Genomic DNA, 15,168 nt, shown 5'->3' with positions numbered 1-15,168 from the left:
TAATACTCCTTGAGCGTTACAATTTGGGACTTAGTTACGAACGCTTATGATGTCCCAAATACAAAATTATTAAAATTTTGTGGTTATTTTGTACTGAAATTATTTAACCTTCCAATTTCATTTGGAATAATTAGTTCAAAAGGCACAAAACCGCCATATTGTTAACCTATAACATTTTTCATATCAATAGAACGAGATTTTCAAAGAAAACGATCGTGAGAGTGTGTAGAATGTGCCAAAAACTCTTTTTAAACAGATTAACGTATGTTTTAATTTAAAAAAAATATATAGTGTTGTTTTAAAAGTTAGTAAATATCAAATAAAAGTAAATAGACATATTTAAATTATAACGTACCTACAACTGGAGATTTTAGAGCTGTCGCATCGGTGTACCCTCAAAGATTGAACTTCCGTATCAGACACGACCACCAGTCGTGTTTCTTCTTTACCATTTTTAACGTTTTTCATTATTTTTATACTTCGTACCGGTGCGTGGATTGGAAAAACTTGAATTTCTTCTATAACCACTGTTCGAACGCCGTGTCTCGAATCGGCGGATAAACCGTTTATCGATTTTATAACTTTTCCGTTATCTAGAAAAATTCAAATAGTGAAGAGACTGCAAAACTATTCAGTTTAATATCATAATAAAACACTTTAGTTTAGCCTTTTCGTGGTCAAAACCATTTATAGTACTTCATTTTGGAAGGGCCTATTTTTAATTATTCAATATTTGTTTTGCTTTCAGTTTAGTTTAGGTTAGGTTTACCTTGAGTTAGATTAGACTCACTTTAGTTTCGTTCAAACTTGTTCAGTTTATATTTATTTCCTACATCACTCAGATACAATGAAAAATAAATACTGAACTATTTAATGAGAATACTAGTTTAAGAAACTAAAATAGAACTTATAAAAAATGTAATTTAACCTCTAAAATCGCAAAAAGCAGTAAATAGAGACAAAAATCAAATTCTTCTTTTTCCATACCATGATATAAAGAACAAAAAAAAGAATAAAATCCGATGAATTGAACATCAATAATATTTAAAAAAAATTATAGTCAATTTACCTGTTCCGATGAAAAGTACATCGTAAGTTTTACCCCCTGGGACTTTGACTTGTGGATCTACTGCTATTTGCGTGAATCTGTAACTGAAACAAAAAAAAAATAAAACTTTCCACGACACATTTTTGTATTTAAAAATTAAAATTCGAAAAATCCACTTAAAAGTGACAGATATGACTCAAAATACATCCCTCGAAGACACCTTTTCATCAACTTCTTTAGCAATCTCTTTCGTCACCACATTCTGGCCCAAATCACAGACAATCCACTTAGTGTCGATGTACCAAAAGATGTTCACTGCTAGCTTCCAATAGTTTCTTTATCTAGGCGTGTTAAAGATGACTTTTATAAAATGAAGACATCAACTGCAAAAGACTATTTTCGGCAGCCATTTCTCTATCCTCAGCTCGCTACAGGTTCCCAAAAAGGTGTGAAAACATCAAAGATGATCCATGGCTTTACGTGTACAGGTAATAATTCAAAGACTCTACCCCATTCGGTTTTATTTTGCACAAAATCAGATCGTAGCCAAGACAAACAAAATTCTAATTTTACAAGAATTACTCTATATCTAACCTACAAATATAGTCCAGCATCATCTATTCTAGGTAGTTACCTTTTAAATTAGTTTTTTTTATATATATGTATATATAAATGATAAAATTACTTACTGGAAGCTTGTTCTAATCAGAATCGGTTGTCCGAAGAAACTAGGTACACTTTCGTCCATCAACGAATGCGTTTTGATAAAATTGAGTGTCAGATCTGGTAGAGTCCTACTATCGTTGTGGCATTGTCCAGGTCGAGGATCCGGTACTTTATTACTTAATACAGGTAACCAATTGGAGTTGATGGCGGCTTGTTCTTTGAAGTTACCTTCGAAAGTATCTGTAATATCTTGGAGGCTGAAAGCGCAAACGGCGCTACCGGATATACTATTAGGAGGAGTCGTGAAAGTACCATATACGAGTTGGGCTTGTATATCTCCATATTTACCGTCTATTAGATCCGTTGTTGATTCTAAAAATACCACGCGAAATTTACAAATATAAAACATCGAATTTTCACTACATACTCATCACGATGTTGTAACAAAAAAAAAGAGGAAAGAGAAGAAATTCTCCAAAGAAACGAAACTACGGGACGATGTATATCATGTTAGAAAATCCGCTACATCTTTTTATAATAGTCCAGTCAAATTACACTTTAGAAGTCTCTAAACCACTTTTGAGGTAGTTTAGAATATAAAAATGTAAACTACACGACTTATCAACTTCAACAATGACAGCTGTCAATTAGATTAATGGGTGCGTTCGATTATATACATTCGAGTCTCGTATAGAGTAATTGCAAAATTGAAATCGATGATTGACAATGGCAGCTGTCAAAAGTAGTTAAAATAATAGAATCATAGACATAGTAGTACTGAACTACACGATTTATGAATTTCGAATCGATGTTTGACAATGACAGCTATCAAAAGAGGGTAAAATATTACAATCAGAATTGAGGGGTGCGTTCGTTAGTAATACTTCCTGTACGTCACAATTTGGGATATAGATACGAACGCTTATGATGTGTCCCAAATACAAAATTATTAAAAGATAGATGTGGTTATTTTGTATCGAAACTATTTACCTTTCAATTTCATATTAATTTCGTACGGAATAATTAGTTCAAACGGACACAAAACCGCCTTATTGTTAACCTAGAATATTTACGACTGAAGTCTATATCAAGGAACAAATTTTCAAGCTATGACTCAATAATTTCATAAACGAAGTTGAACTTTTCGCTACGCTTTTATAGAAACTAAAACTTTGAGTTACTTTGGAAATACCTCGTATATTCATTTATATGAATATATAAATTTTATTGGAAAACTTTCAAAAACATTCGATTAAAGCAAAATGCGAAAAAAAAGAAAATCCGCTACTAATAGTCCAGTCAAATTAGACTTTAGAAGTTTCGGTCTTTTCCGATTCCGAAACTTATTCCTTCAAAATGTAGATGTCTCTATACTACTTTTGGGGTAGTTTAGCGATTTTGACTCTTAAAGAAACAACTTTTTCATCCTACGCTTTATTTTTATTAATTATTTTCTACGTCGAATTTGACCGGGCTATACTTATATAAATTTATATACTTACGTATTTCGTTGAAGCTGAATGGAAATTCCCCCGTTACTGAACAATTCAAGCGTGATTTTAAAAAAGAAGTCCAACGATTACGAAAACGATGAGGCCCTCCTCGGTCATTCTTGCACACTCTCGCCACACGTGAATAGACGGTCTGAACAAATAAACGTTATATTAAACGCAGAATATATTGTTGGTATTTTACGAGGGCGGTTCAAATATAATTCGTTTAAGTCCGTCATATGGATGTTACAGCTCGATGTTTGGTCAAAGATAAAGTCAAATCCGCGGTATTTTATTGAAAATTTGGAGATGATCGTCTCTCCAATGGAAACGTTGAAAGAATTGGGCTGCAACACCCCTTTATAGTCCCGATTTGTTGCCAAGTGATTATTATTTATTTTGTCCATTGAAATTGCAATTCGAAAGATAGAAACCTTCGTGCGTGGATGTTTACGAGATATTTTCATGAAATATACTGATTAAGATAAAAAAAAATTAACAAATTTAATAAACTATACAGGGTGTCCCACGACGAGTTAAAACTATCTGTATATGGTAAAATACTCATAGTAAAATCATGAAAATTTCTACGTTTGGGTTTTCGGATACGATCTTTTTAACTAGAATATTTTCAAAGATGGCCGACTTCCGGTTCTACCGGAAATCGACTCTAACTTCGTTATTTTGAATAGAATACCTTGTATATTAATACATTTTTGAAATCTACTTAAAATTTTAGTATTATTTTGTCTAAAAACTTTTTTCGAAAAATTCATACTTTTTAAGTTATTAATTTTTTTATAAAAAATTTGACAGTTGCAGACCCTTATAAATTATTTTTTTACGATGATACCCTTAAAGATATGAAAATGGTTTTTGTTCGGTTACTTTAAGCAAAGTGAGACGTATTCGAATCTATGTTGAAAAATTTTCATTTTATACAGGGTGTGTCTCAATTTAATAACGAAAATTATGTAAATTTGCTTTTAATACATGGCGAATGTGACAAAGTTATTGCAAATTATTTGCTGCTATTTACATATTTTTCGAAATTCTCGATTTTCTAAAATATCAACAATCGACTAATGACAGTTAAATAAGTGTCATTTATTACAAAATCTACTAAAAGTATACATAAAAAATTAAAACTTGTTAAAAAATTCAATAATAATTAAAAACCTGAAATATTTCGGTAACGACTAAAAGTTGAAATGGGATTTTTTGCTTTTTACCCCTGAATGTATTAAAATAGAAAAAACCGGGTGGTTCTATTTAAAAAAATAAAGAAATTTGATATTTATGATGTTAAACTTTGAACCGTTATTATACACACCCTGTATATAATGAAAAATTTTTTAACATAGATTCAAATACGTTTGACCTTGCTAAAAGCAACCGAATAGAAATTATTTTCATATCTTTAAGGGTATGCTGGTAAAAAAATAATTTATAAGGGTCTACAACTGTCAAATTTTTTACAAAAGAATTAATAACTCGAAAACTGTGCATTTTTCGAAAAAAGTTTTTAGATAAAAGATTATTAAAATTTCATGTAGATTTCAAAAATGTATTAATATATAGGGTGTTCCATATAAAATAACAAAGTTATAGTCGATTTCCGGTAGAACCGGAAGTCGGCCATCTTTGAAAATATTCTAGTTAAAAAGATCGTATCCGAAAACCAAAACTTAGAAATTTTCATGATTCTACTATAAGTATTTCGTTATATACAGATAGTTTTATCTCGTCGTGGGACGATATGTATAAAAATTTTGTTTCGAGTCGCCCTTTCAAGATTGTACAGCTCAATTTGAATGAAAACTAATATAAAAGTTTCCCAAACGATTCGAAAAGCAAAACAAGTAATGTATTCGCATAAAATAGAACTAAAACATGCTCACGAAATTTTTCACAACCATACATCTTTTTCCCTAAAGCCGAACAAACACAAAGAAAGATCCCGAAACTTTCTAATCAGAAGTTCGGCATCTACCCCAGTGGCCCCAATATTAGATTTCTCGGAAGGTTACAAATGAAGGCATTTAAAATTTATTTTTGGTCTCTTGCTTTTTCCAAAAGATTTATGTGGCCATTTTGTGAGTAAGCTCGGAAAAACGAACGCCCTCGATGCGAATTTAAATAAATATGCATTTAGAAAATTAAATTGAGTCTAATGGATTTTTTTTTATTCTGCTTTCAATCGCCAATCTCAATTTACGACATTTCTTTTCCGTTTAGTTTTGCGGGTTCTTGGAAGACGGACTTCCAGCCAACCTACTCAGCTTCGCGCCTTCACTAGCAGCTACGTATTCAGCTTCAATTCTGCTCAAAGTGACGATTTAACTCCTCCACAGTACAACAGACCATAATTTGGAGTCCTCTTCAAGTATTCGAATCTTCTTTGGATGATCCAACATCTCTGAAACCGAGACCAAGCTTCCAACGGCTTGTCCATGGGGTACCATCTTCTCCAATGGTGGTCCAAGTCCATTTTTGGTACAAGATTATGCTAATTTTGATTCTGAACTCAGTGGAAGCGTTTTGGATCCATAATCTCTTGGGATAAATTCAAATTAAAGAAGGAATGGAGATCCAAGTCCATTGTTGTTGTCTTGTCTTTGACCAAGTACGAAGTTTTGGTTCAATCACATCTAGTTTTACATCGGTCAACAGACCCATCCTAGATGTCTGCCTCAAAGCCTCTAAATCGAGCAGTTGGTCAAAAATCTGTTCTTAATCAACTCTACTTCAAAAGAACCGCATTTGGTACAAGAACTTTTGGGGTCTGGATTAACCGAACTGGAATCTTTTATCTTCTAAAGCAGATGCTCTGGAAAATGATCATTGATGACATATTTTCACTAAAGTTCCATGTAAACCTCGTCCTGATGGAAATTTCGTATAAACTCTATGAAAAGACGACGTTTGCAAGGTCCACAAATACGGCAACTAAAGTTTGAAGGAAAACTGAATGATTTGGAAAAAGTGACCTTGGAATGTTGTTCAAAATTTCTCTTGGACCTGGGGCCCGGAGTTATAGCCCCCCCCCACAAACCCCTTATTATATTTTGAAAACTTTACGATACGAAACTTGTATTAATTAACTCACCTTTCCGCAATTGATGTATTCAACTGCAGTTTCTCTGAAAAAGAAGTAAACGAAGTCTCCTTGAGTCATGGATCCAACAAAATCGGGAGCTGTGAAAAAAAAATTAAACCGGTTATCATTAATCAACTCGTTATCGAGTCAAATTCAAATTTCGAAATTTCTAGAATCCTAATTATCGAGAAAACCGTTGTGTATAAATACTTAGCTTGTTTATCAGCGAGTAGTCGGTATATAATTGGAGGTCGTGGTAAACAAAAACGACAGTGGATTTATATCGCACAATTATTCGTTATCTGCTTATACAGAACGTCCTTTTAGAAGATGTACTAAGTCGGGAAGTATTTTTGTTAATAGATACAAAGAAAACGTTAAAATTTTGTTAAAAAAATGAATATACAGGAAAATTATTAGAAATTTATATTTTCTAAAATTATTTGTGATTATACAGGATGTCCCAAAAGTATTTAAAAAAATAAAATATGAGGTTTTTCGAACGGAATGTTTTATTTTTGATCACAAATTGATTCTACATGAAAAATAAGGTTTTTTTATAACGTTTAAAACACCATATATATTCTACCATAGATAATCTGATGTATTTTTTCATCTATACCTTTTATACAGTTTATTCTTCTTCTTTTTTTCCGTTGTGGTGTAGTTTTCAATGCCGGATTCGTTGTTTGGTTTTTGGTGGAAAGGAAAATGTTTATATGAAAAGACAAATAAAAAACTCACCGTTGAGACTCATCGAATCGTATTGTTCGGTTTGCAATGGCTCCCTGTAGATGATGGGGTCCATGCCGCTGAAATCGGCCACGGTTCCCGTATACAGGTCTCTATCTGAAACAAAAAGAAAGATTTTTTTATATTTCGCTCGGTTAACTCGATATCGGATTCTCGATCGTTTCCTTTCGCATAAAATAACCTTAAAAACAAAAAAAAAAACGGGAAATTCGACGTTTTTTCGACGATTAAATGGAGATTTCTATGGATTAGAACATCGAAATCGATGAAATTCGGAATTATTTTCGAAAAATGTCACTTATGTGGATTTTAAGATCGTTCGCCGTAAAGAAACATTCCGAAAAAAATTATCATAAATTTTTTATTGGAATTATTTGCCTGTATATATCGAGTTTTTACGATTTCCTTGGTATGTAGTTCAGGGGAACGTGGTGGATGTATTAGCAACGGATTTGTTAACCATTTACCGTCAAAATGTGAATCGCATCGAGTTTTTTAAAATTTTGGTGGAGTCGCTTCGTAGAAACCTCCGCCAATATTTGAAATTTTCGAAATTTTGACGTATATTGTGACAATAATGAGGAAAAAAATGTTATGGAGATGAATTCCCGTTGAAAATCGATAAGAACACAAAATAACCTTTAAAACAAAAAAAAAAAACGGGAAATTCGACGTTTTTTCGACGATTAAATGGAGATTTCTATGGATTAGAACATCGAAATCGATGAAATTCGGAATTATTTTCGAAAAATGTCACTTGTGTGGATTTCAAGATCGTTCGCCGTAAAGAAACATTCCGAAAAAAATTATCATAAATTTTTTATTGGAATTATTTGCCTGTATATATCGAGTTTTTACGATTTCCGCGGTGTCTAGTTCAGGGGAACGTGGTGGATGTATTAGTAACGGATTTGTTAACCATTTACCGTCAAAATGTGAATCGCATCGAGTTTTTTAAAATTTTGGTGGAGTCGCTTCGTAGAAACCTCCGCCAATATTTGAAATTTTCGAAATTTTGACGTATATTGTGACAATAATGAGGAAAAAAATGTTATGGAGATGAATTCCCGTTGAAAATCGATAAAAACACAAAATAACCTCTAAAACAAAAAAAAACGGGAAATTCGACGTTTTTTCGACGATTAAATGGAGATTTCTATGGATTAGAACATCGAAATCGATGAAATTCGGAATTATTTTCGAAAAATGTCACTTATGTGGATTTTAAGATCGTTCGCCGTAAAGAAACATTCCGAAAAAAATTATCATAAATTTTTTATTGAAATTATTTGCTTGTATATATCGAGTTTTTACGATTTCCGCGGTGTCTAGTTCAGGGGAACGTGGTGGATGTATTAGTAACGGATTTGTTAACCATTTACCGTCAAAATGTGAATCGCATCGAGTTTTTTAAAATTTTGGTGGAGTCGCTTCGTAGAAACCTCCGCCAATATTTAAAATTTTTCGAAATTTTGACGTATATTGTGACAATAATGAGAAAAAAAATGTTATGGAGATGAATTCCCGTTGAAAATCGATAAAAACACAAAATAACCTCTAAAACAAAAAAAAAACGGGAAATTCGACGTTTTTTCGACGATTAAATGGAGATTTCTATGGATTAGAACATCGAAATCGATGAAATTCGGAATTATTTTCGAAAAATGTCACTTATGTGGATTTTAAGATCGTTCGCCGTAAAGAAACATTCCGAAAAAAATTATCATAAATTTTTTATTGAAATTATTTGCCTGTATATATCGAGTTTTTACGATTTCCGCGGTGTCTAGTTCAAGGGAACGTGGTGGATGTATGAGTAACAGATTTGTTAACCATTTACCGTCAAAATGTGAATCGCATCGAGTTTTTTAAAATTTTGGTGGAGTCGCTTCGTAGAAACCTCCGCCAATATTTAAAATTTTTCGAAATTTTGACGTATATTGTGACAATAATGAGAAAAAAAATGTTATGGAGATGAATTCCCGTTGAAAATCGATAAAAATTATCATAAATTTTTTATTTAAATAAATTTTCTTCGATACATTTTTTCTATTTAAAATCAATGGGGTTTTGAGTAGGGATCTACCTTTAAGTGACGTTAATACACGAGGGTGATTGATAGAGTATCTTATTTTCTTCATTACAACCTACTGGGATATAGATTTGGTTCGATGGGTGTTGAATGGGCGGTCTCGGCAGGCATAGATCGAGTCCGCCGCCGCCCGCCGCCGCCCGCCGTCATTAATGGTAAATAAATCAACTACTATTCCGACATATAATCGAAACTAATAGAATCCCACACTTTTGTGTTATAAACTCGCGATAATTCGAGGTTAGTTGATTTATTTTGTACGACAAAAATTTCATAAAAACAACCACAAAAAATCGAGTGACTAACTAAGAAAAACAAATTTTTTTCGCCCAAAAATCCATTTTATTAATCAACTTAATCTTTTTCAACAATCCAAACAATCATTTCAACTTTTCTCTAACTTCTAAATACCGGGGTTGTAAAAGAATTTGTCTCTAACCTCAAATTAGAATCAATTTCAACCAATTGCTTCTCAATTTGGGCCGAATTTACTACCGACTAACATTTTTTTACAAGAAAATAATAGCTAGTACTCACTAAGGGCCAAATCGGGACTATACGGTGGTTGAATAAGCTAATTCGTTCAATTTAATCATCGTTTCCATCGACTTTTGAATCGGTGCACAGTTATTCGACAGTTGGTACTACGTAAACGTCATATGGATTTGACAATGGCAGCGCCATCTGTGCGTCAGTCACAGTCAAATCCGATCGATCAAAATCAGGATAAATCGAAGTCGAAAAGTAAGAAAAAAACAAACTTCAATCGAAAATGATGATCACGATGATAAAAACGTATTGAAAACAGAAAAAATACTGTAGTAGAGGTAAAAAGAAGAAGAACGCACGAATAAATAAGAGCCATCTATGATCATTTATATCAAAATTAAAAGTTACTTCGTCTTCCTAATAAATAATGATAAAAATACAAAAAAGTTGAAGCTAAATATTGATACGAACTCGTCCATTGATATAAACCGTGAAGTGGGTTCTGTTTTATTACGTTAATAGTATCCAAAATTTGGCGAACGCGCCGAATTCTATTCATATACAACGTGAAATCTTCGTATTGTTTTTATAAGCAGTTTACTTAATATTGTGACTTATTTTTTATTTCCAATTTGTTTATTTACGGTATTCTAGAATCGGAATTATCCAGAAAGTTGTTAGATATAAATAAACGGCAGTTTATCAGCCAAAGTTAGGAAAAAATATATAAAATATACGAGTGGTAGTACAAAACTTTTATCTTTTATCTAAAGATCCGTATTTAGAAAGGAAATTAATTATATTGTCGTGTCTTCTTTGTTAAACAGTTGGACGGGGTTCGTGACTAGCTAGCATCGATTTCAGCTCTATTTAAGATAACTACAGTCCCGAAATTTGAATTCATATAATAATGCTAGTAAATCAACAAAATTGTCAACTTTATCCCAAATCGTTTACTACTACAAAGTTTCTTAATTATTTCGCGTGATTTGCGACTATAAAAATGATATAAACTTTTGTTTTTTGTGTCGTATACGAGGGACAATTCGAAATATCCCGCGTCAGTTCAAAGTAAAACGTCAAAACATCGAATTGATGCCGAGGTTTTTCGAATGGGAAAAAATAAAAAAATTACGAACTTACCGACGTAGATAGCCGTGGAATTATGATGGGGGTCGTAAGGGCACACGGCTTGGCCTGGTTTCTCTTTGGAGACGGTGTAATTTTTCGTTAAAATATTGTATTCCCTGCAGATCGGTTTGAAAGCGTTGGTGCCGCAAAGTAAAAGTTTCCCCGTGTCGGTTTTGGCCATAATCCTGATATAATTTTGACAGTTTTCCTGAAATAAAAAAGAAAATCTTAATCGCTTAATTTTTGCGAAGAGGTTTCTTCATAAAGGAAAGTGTATCCACATTTTAAATTGCGTAAAATCACGTGAATTGTCTGACAGCATCTAACCACCGAATGATTCGTTCCACGGGACTGAATGCGGTCGGGTTTGCTCTGGAGTTGGGATCTAGGACTTCTGGGGATCTTCTAGGACACCTAAATCTCAATATAAAGCAAGTATTTATGTGAAATTATTCTCAAATTAAACTATTTTGATTTGAAACCTGTATTAAATCTGGTTGTATGATTATGGTAACTTTTAAAGGAACAATCTGTATAATATAAAATGTTTGATTGTGTTTTAATACCTCCTGTAAGTATTTTTAATAAATAATTACAATTTATGTTATTTTTTTTCAGAATGTTTCTTTACGGTGAACGATCTAAATATCTAAATATCTCCTAAACCATAAATTTTATCGAGTTAAACAAAGAATACATTTTTGTTGAAAATCGATTGGAAAATTGATTTTTGCTATATACAAATTATACAGGTTGTCTCTGTAAAAGTTCCGAATTGTTAACCATTGATTGAGTTCTAATTTTACAACTTTGAAGTCCTATAACTCAAAAATGGTCGTATGAGAGAATGAATTTTTTGTATCGAATCCCGGAACACTCTGTATAATACGAATTATGGAAATAAGCATTTAGTAACGATATTTTTCAGAAAAAAAAACGCTGACTATTTTCTACTATTTTCTGCTGTGGCACTGCCCCCTTTTTTAATTTTTTTGATTAATTTTTTACTGTCCCTTGATAATTTATATCGTCAATATTCACACGCTCTCTTGAAATCAATAAATTGATCACCATTTCCATTATTTATTTTTCTTTCTCTTTGTGCCGAGTCTTTTCGTTGTTTTCTTTTTATTTCCTGCAATTTTCTTGTCCCCCTATGCGCCCCCTTTTTATTTTTGTTAATTTTAAACGGTTTCTGGTTATTTTTATCGCTAATAATGATACGACCTCCTTTTCTATGAATTTTATTATAAAATAACCTTATTATAGTCAATTTTTAGTAGTTCCTGATTATTTTTTTTTACCAAAAGTCACACGCCCTTTCGGAATCGATAAATCAATTACTTTATGATTTATTCTATTTTTTCATCTCATTTTCTTGACTGATTAGAATGAAGAAAGTTTAGAAAAAAACTCTAAAATTTGGAAATGAAAGGTTTTAAATTTTTGTGTGAAGGAGTTTTTTAAATATACGAGGAGGTCAAAAAATATATCAGTTGCTCTAAAAACAAATTATTATAGTCGGAAAATTCATAAAAATGAGATTTTTTGGAAAACTATATATTTAATTTAGAAAATTATAATATATTTGAATTTTTTGGACGAAAACACATAATATACATCATTTTTTTGCAAACTTTAGCTAAAAATACGTATTTCCAACTATGTCATAAAAAAATTTGATATGCTTGTATAAAAGATTCTGTATTTCCGAAACCGTTTGACATATCCTATTATTTTTGACATAAATCAATCAAGAAAATGTGTATCTAAGTAACTGTGTGTATTAAATTTCTTTAGTTCCATATTTGTGAGAAATATACAGGGTTAAATACGAGTAAGTTTTTTTTCGAAAAATATCACTAAAAATTTGACATGGTCGTATAAAAACTTCTGTATTTCCGAAACCATTTGACACATCCTATTATTTTTGATATAAATCAATAAAGAAAATGTGTGTCTAAGTAACTGTGTATATTAAATTTCATCAGTTCCATATTTGTGAGAAATATACAGGGTTAAGTACGAGTAAGTTTTTAATCGAAAAATATCACTAAAAATTTGACATGGTCGTATAAAAAATTCTGTATTTCCGAAACCATTTGACAAATCCTTTTATTTTTGACATAAATCAATTAAGAAAATGTGTATCTAAGTAACTGTGTGTATTAAATTTCTTCAGTTTCATATTTGTGAGAAATATACAGGGTTAAATACCAGTAAGTTTTTAATCGAAAAATATCACTAAAAATTTGACATGGTCGTATAAAAAATTATGTATTTCCGAAACCATTTGACATATCCATTTATTTTTGACATAAATCAATTAAGAAAATGTGTATCTAAGTAACTGTGTGTATTAATTTTCTTCAGTCCCATATTTCTAAGAAATATACAGGGTTAAGTACGAGTAATTTTTTTTCGAAAAATATCACTAAAAATTTGACATGGTCGTATAAAAAATTATGTATTTCCGAAACCATTTGACATATCCTTTTATTTTTGACATAAATCAATTAAGAAAATATGTATCTAAGTAACTGTGTGTATTAATTTTCTTCAGTCCCATATTTCTAAGAAATATACAGGGTTAAGTACGAGTAAGTTTTTAATCGAAAAATATCACTAAAAATTTGACATGGTCGTATAAAAAATTATGTATTTCCGAAACCATTTGACATATCCATTTATTTTTGACATAAATCAATTAAGAAAATGTGTATCTAAGTAACTGTGTGTATTAATTTTCTTCAGTCCCATATTTCTAAGAAATATACAGGGTTAAGTACGAGTAATTTTTTTTCGAAAAATATCACTAAAAATTTGACATGGTCGTATAAAAAATTCTGTATTTCCGAAACCATTTGACAAATCCATTTATTTTTGACATAAATCAATTAAGAAAATGTGTATCTAAGTAACTGTGTGTATTAATTTTCTTCAGTCCCATATTTCTAAGAAATATACAGGGTTAAGTACGAGTAATTTTTTTTCGAAAAATATCACTAAAAATTTGACATGGTCGTATAAAAAATTATGTATTTCCGAAACCATTTGACATATCCTTTTATTTTTGACATAAATCAATTAAGAAAATATGTATCTAAGTAACTGTGTGTATTAATTTTCTTCAGTCCCATATTTCTAAGAAATATACAGGGTTAAGTACGAGTAAGTTTTTAATCGAAAAATATCACTAAAAATTTGACATGGTCGTATAAAAAATTATGTATTTCCGAAACCATTTGACATATCCATTTATTTTTGACATAAATCAATTAAGAAAATGTGTATCTAAGTAACTGTGTGTATTAAATTTCTTCAGTTTCATATTTGTGAGAAATATACAGGGTTAAATACCAGTAAGTTTTTAATCGAAAAATATCACTAAAAATTTGACATGGTCGTATAAAAAATTATGTATTTCCGAAACCATTTGACATATCCATTTATTTTTGACATAAATCAATTAAGAAAATGTGTATCTAAGTAACTGTGTGTATTAATTTTCTTCAGTCCCATATTTCTAAGAAATATACAGGGTTAAGTACGAGTAATTTTTTTTCGAAAAATATCACTAAAAATTTGACATGGTCGTATAAAAAATTATGTATTTCCGAAACCATTTGACATATCCATTTATTTTTGACATAAATCAATTAAGAAAATGTGTATCTAAGTAACTGTGTGTATTAAATTTCATCAGTTCCATATTTGTGAGAAATATACAGGGTTAAATACGAGTAAGTTTTTTTTCGAAAAATATCACTAAAAATTTGACATGGTCGTATAAAAACTTCTGTATTTCCGAAACCATTTGACACATCCTATTATTTTTGATATAAATCAATAAAGAAAATGTGTGTCTAAGTAACTGTGTATATTAAATTTCATCAGTTCCATATTTGTGAGAAATATACAGGGTTAAGTACGAGTAAGTTTTTAATCGAAAAATATCACTAAAAATTTGACATGGTCGTATAAAAAATTCTGTATTTCCGAAACCATTTGACAAATCCTTTTATTTTTGACATAAATCAATTAAGAAAATGTGTATCTAAGTAACTGTGTGTATTAAATTTCTTCAGTTTCATATTTGTGAGAAATATACAGGGTTAAATACCAGTAAGTTTTTAATCGAAAAATATCACTAAAAATTTGACATGGTCGTATAAAAAATTATGTATTTCCGAAACCATTTGACATATCCATTTATTTTTGACATAAATCAATTAAGAAAATGTGTATCTAAGTAACTGTGTGTATTAATTTTCTTCAGTCCCATATTTCTAAGAAATATACAGGGTTAAGTACGAGTAATTTTTTTTCGAAAAATATCACTAAAAATTTGACATGGTCGTATAAAAAATTATGTATTTCCGAAACCATTTGACAT

The 15,168-nt window shown here is 30.9% G+C and overlaps 1 protein-coding gene across 4 annotated transcripts in view; it reads right to left on the bottom strand.

Annotated features, from left to right (window-relative positions):
• The window catches only part of LOC130896616 (semaphorin-1A), a 238,375-nt gene that overhangs the window by 10,924 nt on the left and 212,283 nt on the right, over positions 1 to 15,168 (bottom strand). For all 4 annotated transcript variants that reach the window (XR_009059594.1, XM_057804814.1, XM_057804816.1 and 1 more), the window contains exons 5-11: positions 10,785 to 10,980; positions 7,052 to 7,156; positions 6,317 to 6,405; positions 3,217 to 3,358; positions 1,738 to 2,086; positions 1,070 to 1,152; positions 356 to 593 (exon numbers count right to left, since the gene is read on the bottom strand). Coding sequence is in view for 3 of the 4 variants with exons in the window: in XM_057804814.1 (XP_057660797.1) it covers positions 356 to 593; positions 1,070 to 1,152; positions 1,738 to 2,086; positions 3,217 to 3,358; positions 6,317 to 6,405; positions 7,052 to 7,156; positions 10,785 to 10,980 (1,202 nt within the window). In the remaining variant the exon portion in view is untranslated. The remainder of the gene's footprint in view (positions 1 to 355; positions 594 to 1,069; positions 1,153 to 1,737; positions 2,087 to 3,216; positions 3,359 to 6,316; positions 6,406 to 7,051; positions 7,157 to 10,784; positions 10,981 to 15,168) is intronic.

This window comes from Diorhabda carinulata, chromosome 7 (assembly GCF_026250575.1).
Source record: "Diorhabda carinulata isolate Delta chromosome 7, icDioCari1.1, whole genome shotgun sequence".
Classification (NCBI taxonomy): Eukaryota; Metazoa; Arthropoda; class Insecta; order Coleoptera; family Chrysomelidae; genus Diorhabda; species Diorhabda carinulata.
Note: the sequence above shows the minus strand (reverse complement) of the source record. Positions and strands in the feature narration are given on the sequence as shown.